Source organism: Canis aureus, chromosome 4, assembly GCF_053574225.1.
Source record: "Canis aureus isolate CA01 chromosome 4, VMU_Caureus_v.1.0, whole genome shotgun sequence".
Classification (NCBI taxonomy): domain Eukaryota; kingdom Metazoa; phylum Chordata; class Mammalia; order Carnivora; family Canidae; genus Canis; species Canis aureus.
The window spans coordinates 3,787,069-3,812,552 of NC_135614.1; the positions used below are offsets into that span (position 1 = coordinate 3,787,069).

Sequence of the window (25,484 nt, forward strand, 5' to 3'; positions counted from 1 at the left end):
TAAAAAGACCCCCGAAATAAGAAATTTTAGCTCCAAATTTACAAATGAGGAAAGTGCGCTCACTCACGTCAAATTTCTTTCTAAAAGAAGGTTTATCCATTGTTAGGATACCACTGGCCAACCCCACAGGGGAGGTTCTGAGAGCCCTGACTAGCAGCAGAACTGGCCAGGGCAGAAGGGAGAATCACAGAGGGTTGAAAAACAATCCAATTAGGCACATAATTAAATGTATATATTGGAAGGAGAAGGAAAGGAGGAGTCGAAGCTGGTCATTTGAGTGAAGGTAACAAGAACAGAATACTGAAAGAAAGAGGAAATGGTGGATAGGGGACTGTATTTAATGGGGAGGAATGAGGAGAAGGGAAGATACATTTGTCTTGGGAACTCTGGATGGACACAGCTAGCAGGCTATTAAGAAATGCAAAGGCTGAGGAGAACGGACAAGTTGGTAGGCAAAGATGAATAAGGAGCCTAATACAGGTGATAAGCTGAGCCAAGGATACATGTATAGACTACAAGGGGACTCTGCTTAGCCAGATTTAGCAAATTAAAAACACAGGCTGCCCAGTTACAGATGAATGCCATGTAAAAAATAAAGAAATAATAAAAATTAGTTCTCTATTTTAAGATTTTATTTTTAACTGAGCCACCCAGGTGCCCCTCCTTTAAAAAAAAAAGATTTTGGTTTTTTTTTTTAATTTTTTTTAAATTATTTATTTATGATAGTCACACACAGAGAGAGAGAGAGGCAGAGACACAGGCAGAGGGAGAAGCAGGCTCCATGCACCGGGAGCCCGACGTGGGATTCGATCCCGGGTCTCCAGGACCGCGCCCTGGGCCAAAGGCAGGCGCTAAACCACTGCGCCACCCAGGGATCCCGAATTTATTTGTTTATTTGAGAGAGGGAGACAGAAGATTTTATTTTTAAGTAATCTCCACACACAATGTGGGGCTCTTGATCTTGGTGTTGTGAGTTTGAGCCCCACATTGGGTGTGGAGATTACTTAAATCTCTCTCCACTGACTGAGCCAGCCAGGCGCCCCAAGAATAATTTTCAGGCTAAGTATGTCCCATGCAATATTTAGGATATACTTATATGTAAATATAAATACATAAGTGTGTACATTTAGTTATCTGAAATTTAGATTTAACTAGGAATCTTGTATAGCATCTGGTAACTCCAGCTGTGTTTCAGACAGAAACTGCGCTCTTGAGGTCTGAAGACAATGTTGAGAGGTGACTGGTCAAACAGAAGCCATGAAACTGCAGGTGGATGAACAATATATCATAATTATATATCAGAAAGAAGTCTGTAGAAGTCTGTCCATAATCAAATTCTCTGGAGGACAAGAAAACCACATACCAAGATGAGTATTATGCGCAATGCAGGTACTGTGTCATAAAGGAGGTTAAGGAGGATTGACCTTTTCAGGCAGAGGCTAAGATGGCGAGCCTCCTTGAATGGAAAACACCAATGCTGGAGGTGAGGTGGTTTTCCTTTTACTCAAGGGAGTTGCTTCCATTATTAGATGAGAAATTAGTTAATAAGACATTTAAAATTTAACATTTCTAAAGGATGCTTAATAAGACTTGCTTTTGAGCTCTCTAAAGAGTTCTCTAAGAGACCCAGAGTTCTGGCCCATGGCAGGATGGCTGGGTGCAGGAGAGAAGAGTTCTGAGCCCATAGCTGGATGGCTAGGTGCGCTAGGGCAGAGGCAGGGGAATTTGGGGGGTGTCATGGGCCTTTAGGAGACTAGAATGAACATTTACTATAAAAGTCAGTGCTGATTAGAGTGACATTTTGAAACTAAATGAGATGTCCGAGGGAGAAAACACAGAAACAAAAACAGTGGAAGGTCTAGGGCCAAGCCTTTGGGTTTGTTTGCACATTCTCCTTTGTAGGAGGTGTGTGAGGATGGTAAGAGGGTTATGAGCTGGCAGGAGGAGATGAGCTGGGGCCTGACAGCAAAAATATGTAGTTTATCCACCCAGCAGAATTTCATGACTATCTCCAGCAATGTCCCATAGACAGCAAATGGGAGCATAAAAACAAATGATAGTAACAATTTTTTTAAACTGAAAATTCTAAAAGTAAAAAATGTCAAGCTATTAAGCAAGCCAGGGTAGTAAAATATGACTGACCTGACAGCTGGTGGCTTTTAGTACTAGGTTTTTTTTTTTTTTTTTTCATTTTAAGTGGACATATCCTTGGGCCCTATGTTTAGTTCATAGGCCTCTAGGGTCTTTGAGAAAGGAAAGCTCAATCTCGAACAAAAGATACAAAAACTTAATGTATTTTATTTTGGGGAAAACTTAAATTTATCACAATTAATGTTTTTAAATTTTCTTTCATTTATTTAGAACCTTTGTTGTAATGCCTAGAAAAATTTGAAGTATGCCATTGCCCAACTAAAACCTAAATGAAAATACTCAAGTTCATATCTCAGTTTCTTTTTCTTATATAAATATACTTTCATGTTAATCTTTCAGCTGTTGAAAGAAACAGAATGAGAGATCGGCTAATTAATCATGTATTTCCCTGGGTCATTGTCAAGTAATGGTCTGTATTGAAATGAATTGATGTTTGATTAACTTTCTTAAGTAAGTGTGGATCCATCTCAGAAAACCCACAGACTTATCTAACATGAGCATGGATGGTGTACTTTGTGGTAATGAAGTTGGCTTATTACATTGTCAGTGAAGACGACTCCTAGTTTCCACATCTGATACTTCACGTCGATAGAGTTCAGTCTGGAAAGACAAAAAAAAAAAAAATTATAGATAAGCACAGGAAGCAAAGACTCAGAGGCTTGGGAGAGCCTGCCGGCATTCTTTCCACATGATGCAACTGGAAACCATTTCAGGAAATTAGCTTCTTCCCAGGTGCCAAGGGAGGAGCTGATGGACAAGGTGTTCAGAGTTTTGTGATACCTTTTCAGAAGGATCTTGGAAAACAAAACAAAACATTGCCACCTTCGACATCTATGATTTAAGAATAGCTCTTTCTTTCCTTACATTATACGTAAGATAAACTCACTTCATATGTGATAACAATCCCTGGAAACAATGCCAAATTAACCAATATGTGGGCACCTGGGTGGCTCAATCAGTTAAGCATTTGCCTTCAGCTCAGGTCACGATCCCAGGGTCCTGGGATTGAGCCGGTGTTGGGCTCCCTACTCCTCGAGGAGTCTGCTTCTCCCTCTATTCCTCCCCCAACTTGTGCTCCCTGGTTCCTTTGATAAATAAATAAATAAATAAATAAATAAATAAATAAATAAATAAATAAATAAAATCTCTAAAAAAAAAAAAGTGCCCTCACTTTCATTATACATTGGTAATTGCATTCCAAAAAGGTAATTTTTACTTACACTAACAAAAACTTTCATAAATATGCACATTTATTTTACAACTATACTTAATTTGCCAATGAAAGGGGTTTTTCATCTTGTGTTTTCTTTTGTTTTCAAAAACCACCCAAGAAGGGATTCACCTTTTCCCCTTGGTTCCCAAAGCACCATGTAGACTTACTTAGATTAGACTTAACTATGATTTCCCACGTTGCTTTTTAGTCGTGGGTGTGTAGGTATCTTTTTTTTTTTTTTAGATATTATTTATTTATTTTTTTGACAGAGGACAAGCAGGGGGAGCAGTAGAGGGAGAAGCAGACTCTCTGCTGAGCAGGGAGCACACTGCAGGACTTGATCCCACAACCCTGAGATCATGGCTTGAGCCAAAGGCAGATGCTTAACCGACTGAGCCAACCAAGTGTCCTGATGTATAAATATCTATGTATGTACATTTATGCCTTTCTACCTCATGTGAACTCCCTAGCACCAAGCACATTACATCATACAAGGAATGTCTCTCAATAAATACAGGTTGAGTGAATAAAGCTTAGCATAAATATTCATAATCTTTGCAGGTTAGATATACATATATTAAAACATGTTTTGTAATTTTCATTCATTCTTTCTAAATGTTTTAAATAGAGAAGACTACCTGTAACTTTTTCCTAATTGTGGACATTATTTACTAGATCTGTATTCTTCTAATTTTATTGTCCATATTTAAATGTATTAATGCCCAAGGGAAAAAAAAACCTAAGAAAAAAATAAAGGTATTAATGCCACATTAATTTCTTGGTACTTTGCAAGGAGTCAAACTTGCAAACATTCCCTAGGTAAAACAATGGAAAATTCCACTAATATAAAATTTGTTCATAGTAAAACATTACAAAAAACAGTCTAAACTTTCCTTCTATCTTTTCAGACTTATTTTCTAGGGTCATAAATAGGACCATGGAAAGTGCATAATTCAGTAAAACTATTTGATTCTATGTTGTGTGTAAGAGATCTTAAAATGTTAGTAGAAAGCTCAACACCACTCTGACCACAGTCCTTGTTTTATGTGATATTCGACCATTAGGTTTTAGTTCTGAGGACCACCAGTGTTCTTCATCTTCTACACTGCAAATCAGTCTTTAAGTACCACATGGGTTTTCTTAAAGTATCCAGGTGATATTTTGGATCTAAATTCACAGTGTCTGTCATTGTCTAAGTAATTTTCAACTGAGTTCATATTATTTTTAAAAACCATGTGGCTCTAACAACTTTTCAGATAGATAATATATGACCAATGAGATAGGTCAGCCAAAAAAATTTTTTTAATGCTAGCTAAAATATTCATCTGAGACAAAATGATAACTGCCTTACAAAGCCTCAGATGTCTATAGTTTCAAAGTCATCATCACATCTCTAATTGACTGAGACCATAAATACACAAATAAGAAAGGACAACATGTTTTTCAGGGAAGGTAACTGTGTTTGTTCTAAAATTATTAAGTGGCTACAGTAAGAAATTGAATTTTTAAAAACACGCATGCTGTACATTTATTCCAGAATTACAGGTGACCAAATTTGCAAAATCTATATGTGTATATATGTCCACTCACACTCTGTGTGTGAGTGTGTGTGAAATTCAATCTTGGGCAAATTCAGTTCAACTAGTTCACATGTTTCTAGTTGTATCATAATACATTTTTCCATTAAAGCACAATATTAGGAGTGCTTCATTTTAAAACTTAAATTTCCAAGTAACAGCTTGAAAGTGTGGTATTTCTGGCATATGAGTCTTTGCTATTTAAATAAAATGCAGTAATTATAATAAAAGCCTACGAGCTTTGAATATTTCTAATCAAAGGGCTATACAGATCCCTTTTCCAAAACATAAGAAAGATTCACCTTTTATCAGGCATGAAGCATCAGAAAAGAAAGTCAGATGTTGTGCTTTTACATATGTTTGACTTTGATTTAAGTGGCATTTAGGGATTAAAGCAAATTGAGAACACACATCTTTATTTTTGTTATGTAAATAACAAAAGAGTCACCTTCCAAAATTAGTAGGAAAAAAAAAAAAACCATTCCATAGCTGAAAATATCTGGAAGTATAAAAGGTCAAGACCTTAGGTACATTTTGTTTCCCACATCTCTATTCCTCAGACAGTGAAAAGAAGTCAGTACACCAGCAAGTTCAGAAATTTCTTCTCCTTTCAGTCTAGAGCAAAAGTAACACTCACACAGCCGACAGGGAGCTGTCTTTTTTTGGCTTCTTCTTTTCCCTGGCATCGCTGAAGTCCAGAGCTGCTTTGTCCATACCAAGGAGCTCACTGATTCTGTCCCGGCCATAGAACTCTCCATATTTATCCATAACCTGGGGAACAGGCAAAAAAGCATTTGACTGGCCCTCATGCATTAACCAACTCCTTGTATGCACATGTATACAAACATCTAATTATTTTCATACTCGCTATATCTTTCCTTTATGTTCAAGTTCACTTAAAATTCTTGTTTATGGCTTTATGGCCCCTTTTCTGTGACCTACACTGCTTAAGGTCAAAGCAAACCTATGGCATTTTAAATGATACCTCTCAGAGAAACAAGATTTCTTACTCAAGAGGGAGGCATGCAGCAGGAAGAAGACAGGCCAAGTAAATAAGAAGTGGAAGAAGATGAAATGAAAGGAATTTCGACCAAATTCATACTGTGTGCCAGGGATCATGGTAGGAACCTTGATTTGCTTTCCCCTCATGGGAATGTCTCAGTATATAAGTTTCTTGTTATCAGCATCCCATTCTACAGATAAGAAGGTGTGTCTCAGAGAACAGAACATGCCCAAGGTTGTGAAGCTTGGCAAGAGATGGGGTGAGAAAGCCACCAGGCAAGGCCTGACATGTGACAAAGATCTGCATGAACCACTGTTGGCCCTGGGCATGCCACTTCTGATGGCATCTTCTCTGGGGTCCCTGTTACAAGCATTCAGTGCTCCCACCATCTCCTGACTGGATCCCCGGAGCCTTGTCACCACCCCCTCGTGTCTTCAGTGCAGGCCTAGCATAGACCTCTAGGCACCATTTGAATCCCTTCTGAGCAACCCCCTCTGTGCTCTGAGCCCCCCTCCCCCCAGCCTGGCTTTGCCTGTGTGTCACGTGTTCAGACCAGGGCTTAGATGTGGGCTCACAGCTCACCTCTGAGCCCAGGATGCAGAGCTCCATGACACAGCACTCTTGGCCCAATGCTTACAGACCACCAGAATCCTCACACACAATGAAAGCACAGGCAATGGGAAAAGGAAGGAGAGCAAATCAGGAGAGAGGACTGGCTGCTGAGTGGAAAAGGCGGCAGGAAAGCAGGGCACAGGAGTGAATGGAAGGAAATGAGAACGTGGGGAAAGGAGGCAGGGAAGGCCAAAGTGAAAGAAGAGGGTGGATGAAGAAATACAGTAATGGAAGAAGGGATTAGCAGAGATAAAAATCAGGGGTGTAGGGGTGGGGGAGCTCAGTTGGTTAGGTTTGACTCTTGCTTTTGGCTCAGGTCATGATCTCAGGGTCATGGGATTCAGTCTCCGTGCAGGAGTGTTTTTGAGGAGTGTTTTTGAGATTCTCTCTCTCCCTCTGCCCCTCCCTCTACTCACCTTCTCCCTAAAATAAATGAATAATCTTAAAAAAAAAAAAAGAAATAAAAACCAGCTTTTTCTAAATGTATACAATCAAGGTAAATAAATGGAAACACGAAAGAGTAGTGGTGAAGAGTCAATGAACACTGATTACAAAGGTTCAGGAAAACATTTGTTGTGTGTTATTCTCATGGCACTATAGCTGGGCTGCGATGATGTGAGTGGCTGTTCCCCTCTGGACTGTGTCCTCACCTCATTCTCTGGAGAACAAATCAGGACACACATACACACACACACACACACACACACACAGTAGGAATGCCACAAATAGTCCTAGCTGCAATTACAATTTACTTATTTGACTGAATATGCAGTTTCTTTCTGAGACACTTGTGCCTTAACGATTTAAAACTGCTTCTTCATTAAATAATTAAGAAGAGTGAAATGTTCGAATTATCTATTTAAAATTGTTTAAAAATAAGTCTTTCAGAGCTTTTGCCTAATTTGGATGTGCTCATAGGCAGCAGCGCAGTGCTACTCAAAATGCCAGGTCACACAAGAAGACAGAAAACTTGCACCAAGATAAATAAAAACAAATACACTACTTCTCTCAACTCTTAGGAAGTCTCGTGATTAAGGAAAAAAAAAAAAAGGTCAATGTGTTTCATCACATTTAAATCACCAAGATTTAAATTCTTGGTATAAGTCCTCTATCTCCCCTCAGGCTGGTAACACAACACTTGTGTGGCTGCTTGTTGTGAACTGTCCTAAGTGACCCTGAACTGGTGGCATCCCTACCAGGCCACAATCAGATCACTTCATTTGGTAGGTCTTTCTGCCTATTCACTCCAGATAGTGTCCACTAAGGCCAGAACCCATTATGGAACAGAGGGGGAGGTGGGTCAACCTGGCAATTAGAAAGGTTCAAAGAGTAACAGTAGGAGCTAGCATGTAATGATTATAGCATTTTATGACACCTAGGTACTAGCATGTATATTATTTCATTTGAAAATGTGATCTACGAACATCAAAATCCTGTGCAGTGGGAAGAGCAGAGATGATCCTTGACTCTCAAAATTAGAGAGCCAGCAGGTGCCACAGTGTACCACTGACTCCGTATCCATGTTCTTTCTACATACTCTGAGCGGTGGGCATCAGAAGAAGAAAACTTTATGAAAACAAAAAGATCTTTAAAGTTTATATGAAGTAAATAAAACTCAGTCCTTTGTTGTCATGCAGTGACTTTACTTCTGTAATGAACAGCAGGATTCACAGCTGTCTTATCAGAAACTGGCCATCAGCTAATTTAGGTAACCCTAACAGTCTCAGAGAAAATTCTCACCAAGTCCTGTTACTGTGTGGACTGAGCACTGTTTATTCACCTGAGTTGGAGGACAAGCGGATGAGTATGTTTTTTTCTTACGTGCAATTTTTGAAATTCATATTCAATTCCATTGCCACTTTGAAATGATATTGACAGATATAGCATGCCTTAATATTTCATTGTACATATGAGCCACATCAAATTAAAATCTGACTTGTGCTCTAAGAAGAAAGAAAGAACGCATTCCTTTTGAGAAGCATTACCTTTCTTTTAACAAATTTGTCCCAATAGTTGTTGGGAAATGACCTAAAAAATATAAAGGCATAAAAGTAAAATAATACCATTTTAAAAAATTATAAATAACAATATATTGTTTAGAATATACAACATGCTTAAAATAATATGTAAATATACATTCTTCCCCTCACAAAAATCATAATGAATTTGTCTCATCCCAATATTTTTCTATGTCATAGGTAGATTAGATATTATCTAAATGTTACTCTATAATATACACATACAAAATCACAAAAAGACTATGGGCTACTATTTGAAGGGAGAAGAATATGAGCATATTTTTTAAAGAGTCTTGTTAAAAAAAAGTCTTGTTATCTTCATTTACATTCATGACATGTCAATATGTCATTTGTAACGTGTCATTTTTTGTCAATTGTGTTAAAAAATTAAAGTACATAAAAATCTGTCATTGTTTACCACCGAAGTAAAAAAAAACCCTCATTCCCACCAGTTATCTTCAAGAAAACTGAACATGGCACCAAAGCATGCTTCTCACGTCTTGCCTAACACAGAGTTTACTCAAAGGGATAGACTTCATTTGACTTGGTATAAACATCCAGAGTTGATAAATAAAACATTGAGCATTTAGAGTAAACATTTATAATGCACAGATAAATCATCCCTATTTGAAAACTCAGAGCTTATTAGACATTTAACTTTTTAAGAATACGCAAAACTTTTAAAAAAAGATGTTTCACAGGTGCATAGTATAAACGACTCAAAAACTATTGTATCACTAATACTTTTTTAGTGGTGTAAAATTATACTTTCCTGATGGACTTATACCTGGAACAGCAGCTAGGAGTCTGGATCTTGATCTCACAAGGCTATATATTTCGTGTACAGAAAATATACTTGCTTCTCTGCCTTATGTTTTACAGGTCATACTGTTTAGCTAGCTTGATGCCAGGCTGCTTGATGATACCAACATAGAAATTAACAACTTGGATACACTAAAAGTATGAAATTCAACTCTTTAATGCTACAACTCTTTCCATAATTTTTGCGTCCTCTGTGTTTTGGAGGAGATAACCTTGCACAGTAAGTTATGTACCTCCAGCTACACACTTCTCTGAGCACTGAGTAATGGATGTCAAGTTCCATCAGTGCTGTGGAAATGGGCTCAGAACCATTTTTGATTAAGGAATTCAGAACACAGACGGGAAAAAATTGATGGCATCCATTTAAGAACCTGACAGTGCTTAGTCTCTTGATTTTCTTGGCCGAAACTATAACTATTATTCACCTCCGCTAAAGTTATGACAACTCTGCAGGAATTCAAAGTATTTTTTTGTCTTGAATTTTTGAGCATAGAAATGTCTCACATAATTCTTTACTCACTGTGTGTTGATTACAAGTCTATCCCACTGGCCTTTAATATCATCTTCTGAAGGCTGTTCTGTAATATAAAGCCCATCAAATTCCAATTTTCGAGCAACTTCCTTTTCTCGCTTAAAAATAACCAATGGGACCTACATTTGAAAAAATAAACACGTTAAAATTAGTTTAGATTTACTGGCATCTCCTGTGGTCACTATCTTTACAATACAGCTTTTAGAAAAAAATATTTCCCATGTTACTTCCAAGAAGGTAAAATTGAATGAAAATGAATTGGTTATATTTAGGCAGAAAGGAACACCTAGAGGTTTAGGAAAAACAGAAGATAGAACAGATATCATATATAATCATATGTACTCAAACACATAGAAATTTACAGATAATTGCACTACAAACATCACTTTTAAATATTAAAAAAATTCAATATATCTTTTATCACAATATATTTATTATATATCTATATCTATCTATCTATGAGACATGAATGGCTACAATAAGATATAGTAATGCTACTAATATTCCAATATGCATGCTTCTAAAAAGTGCAGTTTTATTTGTGAGATCTCTTTAATGATTCCACGCTCAGAGTGCCCACATGTGTTTTGAAATAAATTTTATTTTCAGCATCAGCAAAAATCTTTGTCAGTTTGCCAAAATGTTTCCAGAACATATTGATTCTCTTCTCATTTGGACAAATTTTACACAAGGCACAGATAGAAGGATGCAGATGTTCTAGAAGTATCCAAGAATCCCTCCACCCCTCCCCCCAACTCATAAAACAAAGGAAAGAAAGGGAGGGACAGGAATTTCTGAAGAAAATTTTACATTCTAGTCTTTTGCTCTAGGCTCTGATTTTTTAAAAGTCTTCTGGAAGCTTCACAGTGAGAGGCAGGAGACAGTGAAATAAAGCATTACCATGAGAAAGTGTCTTGCTAGGAAAAAATTGCAAAGCTAATGGGCAGCCCTGAGTACTCGGAGACTATCTTGAGTTCTTTTCACCAAATTACATTACTCCCTTGGTAGAGATCTACGGATAAAGCTGTATTATTTTCTGGGTGAAGTGTGACAAACTGTAAAGCATTTCTGCCAATGAGGGCATTAGACAGGTACCTAATAACAGGACAATCAAAATGACTGATAGGTTCCACAGGATGTATTCTGTAACTCTAATACACATGGTGGGTTACTTCTGTGGGATCAAGTTTTGTGAAACTGGCCATTAGGTGGATGATTACCAATATGTGACAGAAGGCTAGAATAAGATGACCCAAAGCCACATGCCCTTTCCAGGGAAGCTTGCAGCCAATGTGGAGCTCTGAAGGCCAGGCCCCAATACCCTGTCTCCTCCAAAGCTGGAGACAACCCTATAGGGTCATCCCAGCTTCACAGACTGAAGCTTGTGCATGTGCCCTGTCACATCTAAACCATAGGCCCACTTTTCTCTCTGTCCTATGCTGCTTTCTCCCCTTGCCCCACAGGTGTTGACTCATGGAATGTTCCCTAATAATAATTTTTCTTTTCTTTTTTTTAAAGATTTATTTATTTATTCATAAAGACACAGAGAGAGAGAGAGAGAGAGAGAGAGAGGCAGAGACACAGGCAGAGGGAGAAGCAGGCTCCATGCAGAGAGCCTGACGTGGGACTCGATCCAGGGTCTCCAGGATCACGCCCTGGGCTGCAGGCGGCGCTAAACCGCTGCACCACCGGGGCTGCCCATAATAATTTTTCCATCTCAAAGTCTGCTTCACCAGAAGTCTAACCTGTGACAGACATGCGCACACATGGACACACAGGTACCCTGGTGTCTTACTATCTTACTTTCAAGCAGTAGTATCCGATGATGCAGAAGAAAGAAATGACCGTGTGGAGAATAGCTAAGATCCTCAGTGTGGGCTCCATGTAGCCGCTGCTCTCCTCCAGGACGTAGTGAACCGTGATGATTCTGGGTGACCCACTGTCTAGGCTGCTAACTTTGGCATTTTCACTTGAACTGCGAGTGGAGAGCTCCTTTCCTTCAACCACAGAAGAAGTGGAGACCTGATTCAAACCATTTAAAGTACAGTCAGTTCACTTCCTCTAAGATATCAGCACAAACAAGAAACAATGGAAACCCAGCCTGATCAGTAAAGAGCCAGAGATGAAGCCTGTGTCCCATGAAAAGGCTAAGAAGCAAAGGCTAAAAATAAAAAGAGCTTTTCAAAAACTGATAGCAGAGAATGAGCACATTCTTTAAAATTCCTTCAAATCTAAGTGAGACGAGGATTCTGATGCATGCAGGGGGAAAAAATCAGATGGCTAAGCTGTCTCTCAATTATCAGAAGAATTTAATATAATAAAGGTATGCCACACCCACATGTGGTAACAAGTGAGACAGGCAGCAGATTAGGCTAGGGACACTGGGTTAAGCTCCACAGAATCCAGTGTTTTTCAGGTGAAGCATTACCCACTTAGTTTGGAGGAACAAATCTGCTCCAGCCTTACTAGACCACCAGTGATAGGCTTGCTCTCTAGGTTTTCTCTATCATCAAAACATTTTAGAACAGGTTTAGACGTGCTCATTAGTAGATCTGCCAAATCTGTACATGCAATTCAGTCCGTCTGTGGTTTCATATGAGTTATTGAAAGACGAAGATGTACGTACCTTATAAAACAGCAAGATGAAATTGATTGCAAATGCGACAAATAAGGCTAACATTCTCATGTTGTAAAAGTTGCGAGCAAAATAGTTCTAAAGGTGAAAAAAATGATAAGGTCACTGAATCAAGAGATTGACATGTGCAGACAATTTAAATTAAGCATTCCTTCATTTCCCAAAACTATTTCTTGAGAGCCTACCATGTACCAAGTAGCATTCTCATTGCTATAGACAACAGTGAGTAAGAACATCTGGGCCACCACAGAGGACACAAATGATAAAGAAGCATATCCACGATGAAAAATAAAACAAGACAAAATATAATTTCAAGGGATGCTAAATGCTATGAAGAGAAATCTATCACTTTAAGGCCTGAGGGAATGGGGGTGCTATTTTAGATAGGCAGGTCAGGGAAGGCTTCTCTTAGGAAGTGACATTTGAGCAGAAGTCTGAATACCATCGGAAAGCAAGGCAAGTGAACAACTAGGGAAGAGTGTATCAGAGAGAGAGAGAGAGAGCACATGGGGAGGGGGGCATGAAAGTTCTGAGTTCAAAATGACAGTGTACTTGAGGGATGGTGAGAGAAAAAGCACAGTGAGGAGAAGAGGGGGTGGGAGGGAACAGATCAAAGAGGTGAGCAGGACATAGATGTCCAGGCTCCTGATCAAAGTTCATGATCTTCCTTCCAGTGCAGTGGGACTTCTGGGGCCAGGCTGCCTGGCTGTGAAGCCCACCCTCACCACCCGCTCACTGCACATGTGGACAAGCTCCTAACCACTCCTATAGCATCACTGTGATCATCTGTAAAGTGGGCATAACAACAGAACTTTTCTCAGAGGTTTACTCCGAGGATAATAAGTTCATTGAGGGAAAGTTAGTTACTAATTTATTATTGTAACTGGAATTATTACTTTATTCTAGGTAAGATAGCAAGTTATTGGAGGAGCTGAAGAGGCCTTCTTACAACCGGATTATGATTTGGAAAGATCATTCCAATTGCTGTGTGGGAAACAGGAGGCAAGAGTAGAAGCAATAGGACTAGTTTGAGCAGGAGGGGATGGTACTGATGGTGGTGTCCTGGACCAAGAGCAGCTGTGGAGGTGGAAGTACTGAGCAGACTCTGGCTATACTTGGAAGACAGAACTGGGAAGAGTTACCACTGGATTGGATTTGAGGGAGGAAAGAAAGAGAGGACTCAGACACAGTAATCTTCTGGATTTGGGATCAGAGCACCTCAATAAATGGTTGGTGCTATTTATCAGCTAGAAAAAAACACCTAGAGGAGAAGTAGGCTTAAGGAAAAAGGAGATGGGAAATACCAAGTATTTGTTTTACTATTAAGTGGGATAGGTCTATGAGGTATCCGAGAGGATATGCCAGGAGCTTGAGCATAATAGGTCATATCAAGATGACAATGCACCCCATTATTGGTCTCCATGTACATACCCCATTTGGGTGGCATCATCTCCCACACAGAACTCTGCCTTTACTGCCATGGCTTACTGGACCAAGACAGCCTACCATAGCCATACCAGGTCATCACGTTGGTGCTTCTCGTGGAAGGTTGGAATTGGGTCATGGAGGCTGAGTTAGTAACCTTGTTTATCTGAGCTGGCAAATCACTAAGACTTGAGAGACAAGGAGCCTGTGGTGGCCATAATTAGTCTTGTACCTGCACACTGGTGGGCAGAGAAAGTCATATGGAAAGAGAAGCAGGAAAGCGGTAAGAGAGCATGTGACCCTGAGGCAGACAATGGAAGAAAGACCTCACTGGCTTGTTTGCACATCTGTAGTTAAATACAGTCTTCAGGAACCCATGGGGGCCACAGTGGGTTATTGGGGAGCCCATTCAACCTCATGCCCTACTATCTATGGTGCGCCTGCAGCCATGGCAACTCTAACAACACAGCAAATCAGTGATTATCCAGAGTTATCTACAAAATGTTTATGTTCAGGATACTTTGTACTAAGAGATAAGAAGAAAGTACAAGATAGTTTAAGAGGACATAGCTGAAACTATTAATTATGTTTGCATACCTTACCTTATATAAGAATGTGTAGTATTTATACATAAGCAGTTAGAATATATAATTACTGAGGACAATCCATTTCCCTTACAGGTGAAGTGCTATAGTATACTGAGTTTCTTAACTATTTTTGATTTCTCAAAGGCTGTAAAACATCAAATATGATTTTGTCTTTCAAACGGCTTTATTATGCATGTTCATATTAGTTTCTAGGTCTGACATTATTGGTCAATACCTCTTGTAGCTTTATTCTACACACTCATCTCCCAACATTTTCCTGCTTTAAAAAATCATATATAATAGAATAATAGGGCTTTCAACCAACATTCTTATGAATTCCATCTTGTATGAATACAAATAGAGAACTACACCTCCTTTGTTTTTCAAATATGAATATGCATTTTATTAATTTAGGAAGCATTTCTGCAAAATATATAGGACACTACATAAAGAACTATCTTCTCTCTTTTCATTCACTTTTTGTCCTTGTTTCTATTTAAAGAATAATTCTTGAAGAGACCTTTTTATTACCAATAGAAAAGTTGGCTCACTACATTAATATTTTTGTAACTGGGCTTTTAATAAAAAGGTGATGTTCTAGAAAAACTGATTAATCCAGTTCTGGAACATCACTGTGAATTACCTGTACCCTGAAAGTCATGTTTTACTTTCATGCACTGCAGACCCTCATACAGTGTCCTGCAGAGCATATTTATTAATCTGCCCTAAAGTCTTTTTGGGAAGACACTGGTTGCAGTGTGCTGGCAGTCACTAAATCAGATGGGTTCGGGTAATGTGGATGTGTGTGGAGGTTATGGTTTGATGACAGGGAGCAGTGGACCAAAGGCATTTATTTATTATAATTTTATAATTATATATTCATATTTATAAGCACACTCAGGTGAGTAAATAAAACAGACTTGCATACTTGACTTGGTCCCAACTGCCACCCAAGGAAAGGTCAATGAATATTTACTGGGCCTGACTTAGCACTGTCTCACAATATATCAACAACAATATTCACTCTAAAACATCTTACTAGAAGTTTCTGTTGATATGCTATGATTTTCTTCCAGAACGCTGACTCGGGAACTTCCGGCTCTCCATATCTATGTGTGTGGAGTTGCCTCAGCTTCTGTTTACCCTTATCTTCCTTGGCTTTTTCTTCTTTCTCTCCATCTTCTCCCCTATGAACACAAATGAATGCAATATAAACCATCCAGGACCTAAAGAGATGAATGGTTTGTGCCAAATTATATAAATGAACAAATGTTTAAATCATAGTATTATTGTTGAAAATGAGTTCCTCTGTCCACTGCATTATCATATTCAGAATTTTAGAATTAGGGGTAGGATTTCTTGCTTCTTCTTGCCTCCCATAGATGGGCAGTCCTGTGAAATTCAAATCTAAAGGACATTTACAGGCTTGAAGCGTCTTTACAGCTGTATGTAGTCCATTCCCTTCTAATTGTGCAGTAAAAACATTTAAAAAAGAGAATAACGATGAAGACTTTTTTTTTTTTTTTTGCTGTGACTTTCCAACAATCTTATTTTTAAATTATGGTCTTAATGTTCACTTTTAACACTGATCAGCCACTAGGACTTAAAAAATCAGAGGCATATGCATTTGATTGTTCACATGTATGAAGCCGGTCGAGATATTAATTTTGCAGACAGTTATAGAATCAGAAGCCCTGAAATTTGACACCTGCAACCCTCCTGGGTGCCAACTACCAATCTTTGGTTTATTTATGGGTAGTCACATATACATAACCCATATCTAACCTTAATCTGTATGAGGTCTAACATTATTTTTAACATGAAAGAACTATCATGGAAATGACTGTCATGACATTACATTTCATTCAAACAGTCATTAATGTGGCCATTTTTATAGCCATGCAGGATCTATAAATAGTGCCGACTATAAAGAACAGCCAAAGAAAATAACAACGAGGAGAAAAATAAAGTGCTATGCAAGCACAGTGACTCTTACAAGCACTTCAAATTTGACTTCACTGATTCTTTTAAAGGTATGCATATGAAACTATTTCACCTGGGGGAAAGATGTAGGTTTCAATGGTTAACTGAAAGCCAGTGTTATCAGAAAGTGATCCATTTTTATTGCTTTACATCCAGCTCTTTATTTCTTGTGGCTCCAGAGCACCGGGAGTGTGTGTAGGGGGAAACGAAGATTTCTGAGTCCCGCACCAGACCTGAGGAATCAGGGATCTTTGCAGTGGGGCCCAGTGATGGGTCTTTGTTTTTAACAAATTCGCCAGACAGTTTTTATGCATGAGGCTCTGGGGCCACACTTTGAGGGATGTCACTGGAAGGATTCTATGCAATGGTGTTCAGAACATTCGTCTCCTCCCTGGCTTAGGAGGACAGAAGTGTCTGTGTGGTTTTAGGCACAAAGCTGTGGACAGCATGACACGGAATCCCTGGAGCCATCCACGAGCAGAATCCTCGTAGAACAAGGCGGAAGAGATGGCGTAGCAGCCCGAGGGATGCTCTCCTCCGGGGCCTCTCCTGGGGGATGGCAGATTTTGTCCTGTAGCAGGGGACTATCATGTCCCCAGAAGGGAGAGAGGGAAAGCACAAGAAAATGAGACTTACTGAAACAAAGGGAAGTATACAGAAACTACACATACTCAGCCTTTTCAGGTTCCGACTTGTTTTCTTCTTTTTCCTCCTTTTCTTCCTCTTTGGCCTTCTGTTCCTGGAATGGGCCAAGGGGGAGAAGAAAGAAAAGCAGGATGACGTATCACCGCCTAATGAGTTTAGGGAACCCTGTGACCTCAAGCTAAATCATAACCTACAGGTGATACCCTCTTGCCACACACACCCTTCACTCCACTGGTGAAAACTTTCTCACCCTTCTCCACTCGTTCCTCCCATGCCAGCAGTAAGCACAGGCCTGCTGGGTTCTTTCTCACTTTCTTTTCATACTTCACAAGTACTTTCTTTACCTCATCCACTTATTCAAACCCTTCTCACCCCCAAGGCAAATCTTAGTCCCCCCTCTTTAAGCTTCATCGAACTATTCCAAAACATAGTGATGTTTCCATTTTCTCAACATATGTGACCTCTACGGTCTAGGGTCTGCACAACTAAGCATTTATTTCCTAGTTTTTTCGTGTTAGTTACATCTGTCTAACAAACTCTTTAAGGCAATTTAAAAGCAGGGGTCACCTTTTATATTTCCTTTATAATACCCTATGATACCCAGTGGCCTTAGGCACATGGTAAAGACTCATAAAATCTGTGTGTGGGGACGCCTGGGCGGCTCAGTGTTTGAATGTCTGCCTTTGGCTCAGGTCATGATCCTGGAGTCCTGGGACTGGGTCCTACACTGGGCTCTCTGCATGGAGCCTGCTTCTCCCTCTGCCTATGTCTCTGCCTCTCTCTCTCTCTCTCTCTCTCATGAATAAATAAAATCTTAAAAAAAAATCTATGTGTGGATGGGATGATGCTCAGCTCACTGTGTTGTCATTTGGGTGGGGACTTGTGCTTCTATTTTAACAGTTTAAGATACGTCAGTAATTTGTAAAGAATCTTAACAAGGCCAGCTTGGCCTACCATTTCCCTTGGGAAACTCAAGCCATGTATCTACCAGCACTGTGGCACCAGCACAAGGACCAGTGGCAGGTCCTCTGTCGTGTCCGTCTGAGGTTCAGAGGGCTGCGGTGACTTAGAGGCACTTACCTGAAATTTTTCCTGCACGTCAGGGATGGGGACCGGGTTGCTCATGAGGTCGCTGAGGCCAGCATTGGGATTATGAGGAATGAGTTTGTACTGTCCTCCTTCTCTCTTCAGGTCCAAGCCAAATATATCCGAAAGAAGGTCACTTTCCTCTGTCAGCTCCTTTAGGTCTGTCAGGTCTTCTGAGGGCAGGGCAGCTTCCATGGGTTTCCTGTCCCCCTCCTCGCTATCCCCCCTCACCTCATCCTGTGTGGGGTCCGGCATGTTGGCTAAGAGCTCTGCCACCCTGATCTTCTTTGCCCCTTCTACTAGGCTGCCCCCCAGCAGCAGGCTGCAAATGATACGGAAAAAGCCTCTGGAAACGCTGGCCACGAAGTGCAGGAGGCTCATGAAAATATTCCAATAGGATGAAAAGGCAGCCATGACCATATCCTTCACAGTCATCTTCTTCACTCTTTTCATCTGCTTCTTCAGGCTCTTCAGGCTGAGCATTCGCATGAGGGTCAAGACATTGTACCTGAGAGCCAACAGGGCTGACTTGACTGTCAGAATGGAAAAGAAACCCATCCTGGGCCCCTGCTCTTCAGGCTTCTCCTTCTCACTCTCCTCCTTACTCACTGACCTCTCATTCAAATCCGACTCCGAGATCTGTGCCGCCAACTGCATTTCAAATATGGTGTCCTCACAGAAGTTCACAAAAAGTTCCATCTTCTCCTTTTCTCCCCCTTCATTGACAACGTCAAATATGAACTGCCGTTTGGACTCCTTGACCTGGGGCTTCTCCCACTGGGTGCGGCTGGACTCACTGATTTCAAAATAGACCCTCTCGATGCGTTTGGCACTTCCCATGATCTCGATGCGGCCCAGAAAGGGCTGGAAGTAATTCAGCACACTCTCTGCCAACTCCAGAAACGTCTGCAGCCGGGTGTCATTGGGCATGTGTTCAGACAGGTTTGTCAGGAGGACGGCAACGTTGAAGCCTATGTCCTTTGCGGGCTCATGGAAGCGTTTGACAAACTCTTCATAGTCGAGAGTCTCGTTTTCATCGGTCTCTGCACAGGACAGAAGAAACTCGGTTTCTGACTGTGTATAGTGCTTATGACTCTCCATCGCTTTATGGAAGTCCCTCTTGGAAATGACTCCTTTGCCATCGGGATCGTATTCCTTAAATGTGTCTGAGGACGTCAAATCTTTTAATTTTAAAAACATGTCAAAAAACTTGAGAATCATCTCCACATTGTTGGAAGATTCCACAAGCATATCGACCATCTGTTTGCCAATGGTTCCATTGACGACATTACCTGGTGGTAGAGAATTGCATGTGTTCAAAATAAACATTTTTGATGAAACAAGTGTTTACAGAAAAAAATGACAATAGAAATCTTACATGACATCTGAATCAAGGATACCTCCTAGTTTATATTCTGTTGCATGAAGTCTCAGGAAAAGATGGATAGTTATTTGTTAACTCTAGTTTAAAAGAGTGATTACATAAACGCATTCAAAACTGTATTTGCAAAGTGGTTAGACTAACTCAAGTAAAACAGTATTTGAACAAAAGTTGTTTTCTTTCCTCCAACTGATCAAGGAAGCAACATGTTTTCAGATAGAGAAAATGGGGAAAACATATATATCCTAAAGCCAGAAACTAAAGTCTGGTTTCATGTTAATAATGAAAATGAGTATTTGGACAGCTTTTTAGGATTGAAAAATCACTACTTGTAGACAACACCTGATTTAATGTTCATATGTCTGAAAGGCAGGTACTTTTGATTAATTCTGAGGAAAGCGAAGTTTAGTAAGGCTAAATCAATGTGCCTGTTGTGACAGGATTATCGAGGGTGAGTGCCAGGACTTCAAAGACATCCTCTGAAAGCAAATTATGTGCTCTTTCTGACTTACAATGTCAAGCCTCTCCCTACATTTCTTCACGGTCCAGAATATTTATGGTCAGAAAATGGAAGATCACTGATAAGCTTGAGAAAATTAGATATTATCCTAAATTATAGAGTCATAGAATGCTTTTATTCCTTGAACAGAATGTGCAGTATAACATAAACACAGACAACAGAACAAAGACACATGGTGAGGTCTGCTGGAGTCCACTTGAGCAGCATAAACACGTGGTTAACAGCACAGGCTCACGAGCCACGCTGGTGGGTTGGAATCCAGGATCCACCATCTACTAGCTGAGCAACGTGGGCAGATTTCTGTGCCTCAGTTTCCTCATTTGCAAAACAGTAGTAATGATCCTATCAAGGTCATAATCCTATTAGGATTAAATGAGGAGCTGATATATTATAATGGGTGAATTTACGTTGTCGCGGGTGCAGTCACTGCTGCTCCTGCAGATGTTCTGCTCTTCATTACTATTATCTAGACTAAAATTTGATTTGAAGTCAGATAGAAGGTCCTGCACTCAGAGAGTGTACAGTAGCTTCCACATATGGATTTTTGCAAACAACATTGCATCTTTAAAGTCCTAGCACAAGGCATGCCTCTTGCCTTCATTAATCGAAGCACAGTTATGCAAAGCACGGCAGACTAAGAAACAGGAAACTTAGGAGGGATTCAAGAAAAAATGATAGGTAACAATAGCAAATATTTTTTAGTGGCTTTGGTTGTATTCACGTGATTTCACTGACTTCTCACAGCAGTCTGTCATTACCTCTATTTCATGGAGGAGGAAACAGAGAAGGAACAAGTGCAAGGGTCACACTGCTAGGAATTAGGAAGGCAGGGATTTGAACCCAAGCTCTTGTCCACCACACTTACTATCTGACACAGAAGAGAAATGCAGTAGCAAAGAAAGACAAGTTGGAAAAAGAAAAGAGAGAGAATGACAGCAGAGGGAGGCATGTGGTGGGAACACAAGTTTGCCACCAGCAGCTGCTGTGGGAGGTGATGCCCTCTGTTCTCCTGCAGGATGCAAACAAACCCTGGGAGAGACACAGTGCAGCCAGCTCAAGGCAGTGTTTTACACAGTTGGAGTTTATCCAAATGCCTGTAGTCCCCCCTGACCACAAACAGATGAACAAATAAAATCTGTATATACTACATGTCTGGAGAGTATATATTCTTTAGGATATCATATTGAAATGAAAAGTGTCAGTATACATTACTACTGGTTTCATCCCACAGCTATATTAACTGAGATCTGTAAGATATCTCTTTTTTTAAAAGGTAACTTTGAGAAAACAGTAAAAGTCAGCAATAAATCCAAAGTATCTGTCACATCCCAGGGTTAATATTTTATTCTTTGCAGTATGCTGACTCCATAAGCAAGCACAAATTGGTCCTTAAAATAAAAGAATAATGGGAACTTGAAAATATAAATCAAAACTACCTTCTAACATGGACAGCAACATGACCACCATATCCTTCTGAAGATCCATTAATTCTTTTAATAGCTCAATTTGACTGGAATCCTGAAATATTAACATGTTATATTAACATATAACATATATAGCATATATCATATAATACATAACATATATATATTGCTTTTAGATAATATGAGAAGATTATGTAGTAAGAACAGCATTCTTATTTTCACAGAGTACTGCTTTATCAAATGTAAACACTTTCCAGAATTATAGAGCTTTATAAATTATAAAGTTTCCAGAATTATAAAGGCCAAGCATTAAGTATGTAGCTTATTGCAAAGAGATATGCTTCAGAATTAGTATTTACCACTGATTCTATCTCATTTTATTAAAGTATACATGAGGACAACGAATAGGTCTAAGAAGAGCACACAAGGATGAAAGCAGCCGCAGATTCTCAGGGCCACACAAGACTCAAGCGCCTCCACACATTTGACATCTTTCTTTAAGACTGTACTTCTTTCTCCTTCTTCCTAACTTATTATACAAAAATGCTACATGTTTTGTAAAAATTAACTTATTCTAGAAAAAAAGGCATAATAGTGATATGACATAAATTCATTTTATATAAATCTAACAAAAATGTTCCCAAGTACCACCTATATGAATAGTGTTTAATGTATCTTATTTACTAATTTTATTAAACTTCTGATATTTCTCTGGTTAAGATTTTCTGTTTTTTTGTTTGTTTGTTTGTTTGATTTTGATTTTTCACCATGAAAAAATTCTGTTACAAAGATATATTGTGTCCACACTTCCTTGCTTAGATTAAGCATCTAGAAACACAGAACATAGGCAGCCCTGATGGCTCAGCGGTTTAGTGCTGCCTTTAACCCAGGGTAGGATCCTGGAGACCTAGGATTGAGTTCCATGTCAGGCTCCTTGCATGGAGCCTGCTTCTCCCTCTGCCTGTGTCTCTGCCTCTCTCTCTCTCTATGTCTTTCATGCATAAATAAATAAAATCTTAAAAAAAAAAACACAGAACATACTTATGTCGACATTATGAATCATCAAGTCTTGTTTTCATTTGAAACTATGCTTTGTTTCTTTCTAAAAAAAAACTATACAAGGTATCATTTTATTCATTTAGATTTTACTACATATAAGGCTAAATTTCCCTATGGCTGGAAGGATGCGACTTTCTTTCTAAATAGTGTTCCTTTGGCTAGGTCTACAAACTGAACAACTGCTAGATAGCACCACATGTTAAAAAAAATGATGGAACTACACCAGAAAGACAGCTCTCTTGTGAGTGTCTCTCAAATTTGGTGTCTGTCAAATTTGGTGAGTGAACCAAATTTATATTTGGTTCATGTTGGTTTCCTTTACTTACTAAAATGTCATTAGTAATTAGATGAAAGAGCATGTTATTTCCTTATTTGGGGGAAGTCACCAATAATTAGATGTTGACAAGACTCTAGCCAGGCTCTTCTGAGTCCTCTTCTCAACTAGGATTCAATCTTGGGCTGTATAGTCTTGAACAAAATACTGATATAATTTCTACCAGCTCAAGGATGCATCCCTAGGATGATCCTAGCTCACCTTAGAAGGATTTCCTGGGAAAACTCAAGGCTGCTAAAAAAAAATGTCTTGTTTGTGCCAGCTGACACCTGAGGACAGGTCTCATCTCCCAATCTCTATGTGAGAGTAAGAGCTGAACTTCAATAATTGCCAGCCTACAGACACAGCTGGCCTAATCATAGCTACACTGACCAACCCTTTGCAATTTCTCCCTTCCTGCCTCTACTGACCCTCTGCCTGTTCCATCACTCTCCCTATAAAATACTCAGTCACCTCTGTACAAATCACAGTGGAGCTTGGTTCATGCTGAACTCTTTTTTCACTGTGATAGTTATTACTGATTAAAACTTGTCCTCACTACTTTAACCAGTGCCTGGCTTTATCTCTGATAATATGCTCCTGCTTATAGGCCACGGGGGTGAGGTGCAAGTATCCTCACTTTACTGGAAGAACGGGAGCTGGCTCACCCATACTATCATGCTGTATGTGAATGAAAACACCGGGTAGGACTGGCAATCTTTAGGCCTTAAATACAGCATTCTTTCCTCTACCTGACACCTGGCAAACACCTAAGCCCTGAAAGGCATGTCAGATCTCAGGACCCACCATCAAAGTTGGTCGCATCAAAGGGTTTATTTACTCTTTTCTGTACATCTGTTCTTTACATACTTATCCTTTTATATTTTTTCTCTTTGACTTTGGCAAAGTGTCCTGATAATAAATGAATGTCAGCTGTTGAGAAGAGCTGCTTATTTATGACTCAGTAAGAAAACTCTCTTTAACAAAGGATTTGCAGATTACAAATCCTTTTTCAATTACCTGGAGGGAGGAGGAAAATTTCTGTGAATAATCACCATGAAGGGGATCTTTGAAGGACTGTAAAATGTACAATGCTTGGGGACTACATTGTGTTATTTCTCTATTATATTCAATTTCTTAATATCTTTTGTTCTCAAATTTGAATATGGCTCCCATCTATTCTCAGCTTATACAAAATTCTTTTATTAAAAAAAAATTAAATATAGAGTAGAAGAAGGGCGCCTGAGCAGCTCATTTGGTTAGGCACTGACTCTTGATTTTGGATCAGGTCATGATCTCAGGGTCATGAGATGGAGCCCCATGTCAGGCTCTGTGCTCAGCGCAGAGTCTGCTTGTGATTCTCTTCCTCTCCCTCTGCTCCTCCCCCCGTTCTTTCTTTCTCTCTCACTAAAATAGATAAATAAAATATTTAAAAATGCAGAGAGTGTAAAAGATGTCTAAAAAGTGCATCTAAGAAAGATCATATTTAAACAAAGGTAAGTATGTTGAATTTGCCAATGATTACAGTCTTTCATTTGTCATTTAGGATGAGAGAAGACAGTTTACCTGAGATAGCTTCATCTGCATGTGGGCAAATACATGAAGAAAGCCCACAACTGCGTCCCACAGCCTGCTGTGGGCCAGGCTCTGCTGATTCCCAGTGCAAGGACCCTGGACCAGAAACATAGATAGCAACTTAACAGATAGATAGATAACTTAATTGCCAAAATAAACTTTACAGTAATAAGCAGGGAAAAAATTAATTTTGTGTTTACGTATCACCAACATGGAAACTGAAAAGATAGGAATCCAAATGAAATATACACAGTGATGATAATGGTCGAGTACCCTTAGAAGATAAGCATACTCTTCTTTGAAATGTTTAATGTAACAAATTCTAAAAACAGTTTCTCAAGGATTTTCACATTCTCTTTCTGTATGCATAATAAAACAGTGACAAAAAATGATGAATTATCTCATTTTTGTCTGGTTTTTAGTTTCTTTTATTTAGAGGAAGAGGGTAGAATTCAGTTGTTCTAGTTATTAAGTCAAATCAATCAGTAGTTACAAATGATATGAAAAGTATCTGAGATTAAGCTTAAGAAATTACTTCGTATTGCTAAATAGTAACTTGGACAAAGCATTCCTGTTAAGGAAAAAGTCCTCTTCAATGCTTTCTTAAATGTACAGATGTTTTACCAATCTTACAACCATTGAGATTATAAAAGATTATTACTTGGTCATTAACTTCCCAAACCCAGAATCCAGGGCAAATGGAACCTAACCTTGCTCTCTTAGCTCACACTTCAGTTTATGTAATACCAGAGAGTACGTCTTGTAGCATGCAGAATGCTTGAATGGAGACGTTTCTATACTTATTTTGCAAAGAAAAATTCTATAATCACTAAATTTTGCAAACACACCTACATCAACCAGGGAAGTAAATAACAGGGATTTCAGTAAAAAAAAGAAAAAATATATATATACAACACAGTTCT

General features: G+C 39.2%; 1 protein-coding gene across 4 annotated transcripts in view; it reads right to left on the minus strand.

Moving 5' to 3' along the window:
* RYR2 (ryanodine receptor 2) overlaps window positions 1-25,484 on the minus strand; it is a 727,449-nt gene that overhangs the window by 17,025 nt on the left and 684,940 nt on the right. For all 4 annotated transcript variants that reach the window (XM_077894379.1, XM_077894378.1, XM_077894377.1 and 1 more), the window contains 11 exons: window positions 24,553-24,657; window positions 21,627-21,708; window positions 18,284-19,581; window positions 17,230-17,297; window positions 15,615-15,762; window positions 12,555-12,641; window positions 11,732-11,950; window positions 9,917-10,047; window positions 8,542-8,584; window positions 5,579-5,712; window positions 2,691-2,751 (listed from right to left, as the gene is read on the minus strand). In XM_077894379.1, the coding sequence (XP_077750505.1) occupies window positions 2,691-2,751; window positions 5,579-5,712; window positions 8,542-8,584; window positions 9,917-10,047; window positions 11,732-11,950; window positions 12,555-12,641; window positions 15,615-15,762; window positions 17,230-17,297; window positions 18,284-19,581; window positions 21,627-21,708; window positions 24,553-24,657 (2,376 nt within the window). The remainder of the gene's footprint in view (window positions 1-2,690; window positions 2,752-5,578; window positions 5,713-8,541; window positions 8,585-9,916; window positions 10,048-11,731; window positions 11,951-12,554; window positions 12,642-15,614; window positions 15,763-17,229; window positions 17,298-18,283; window positions 19,582-21,626; window positions 21,709-24,552; window positions 24,658-25,484) is intronic.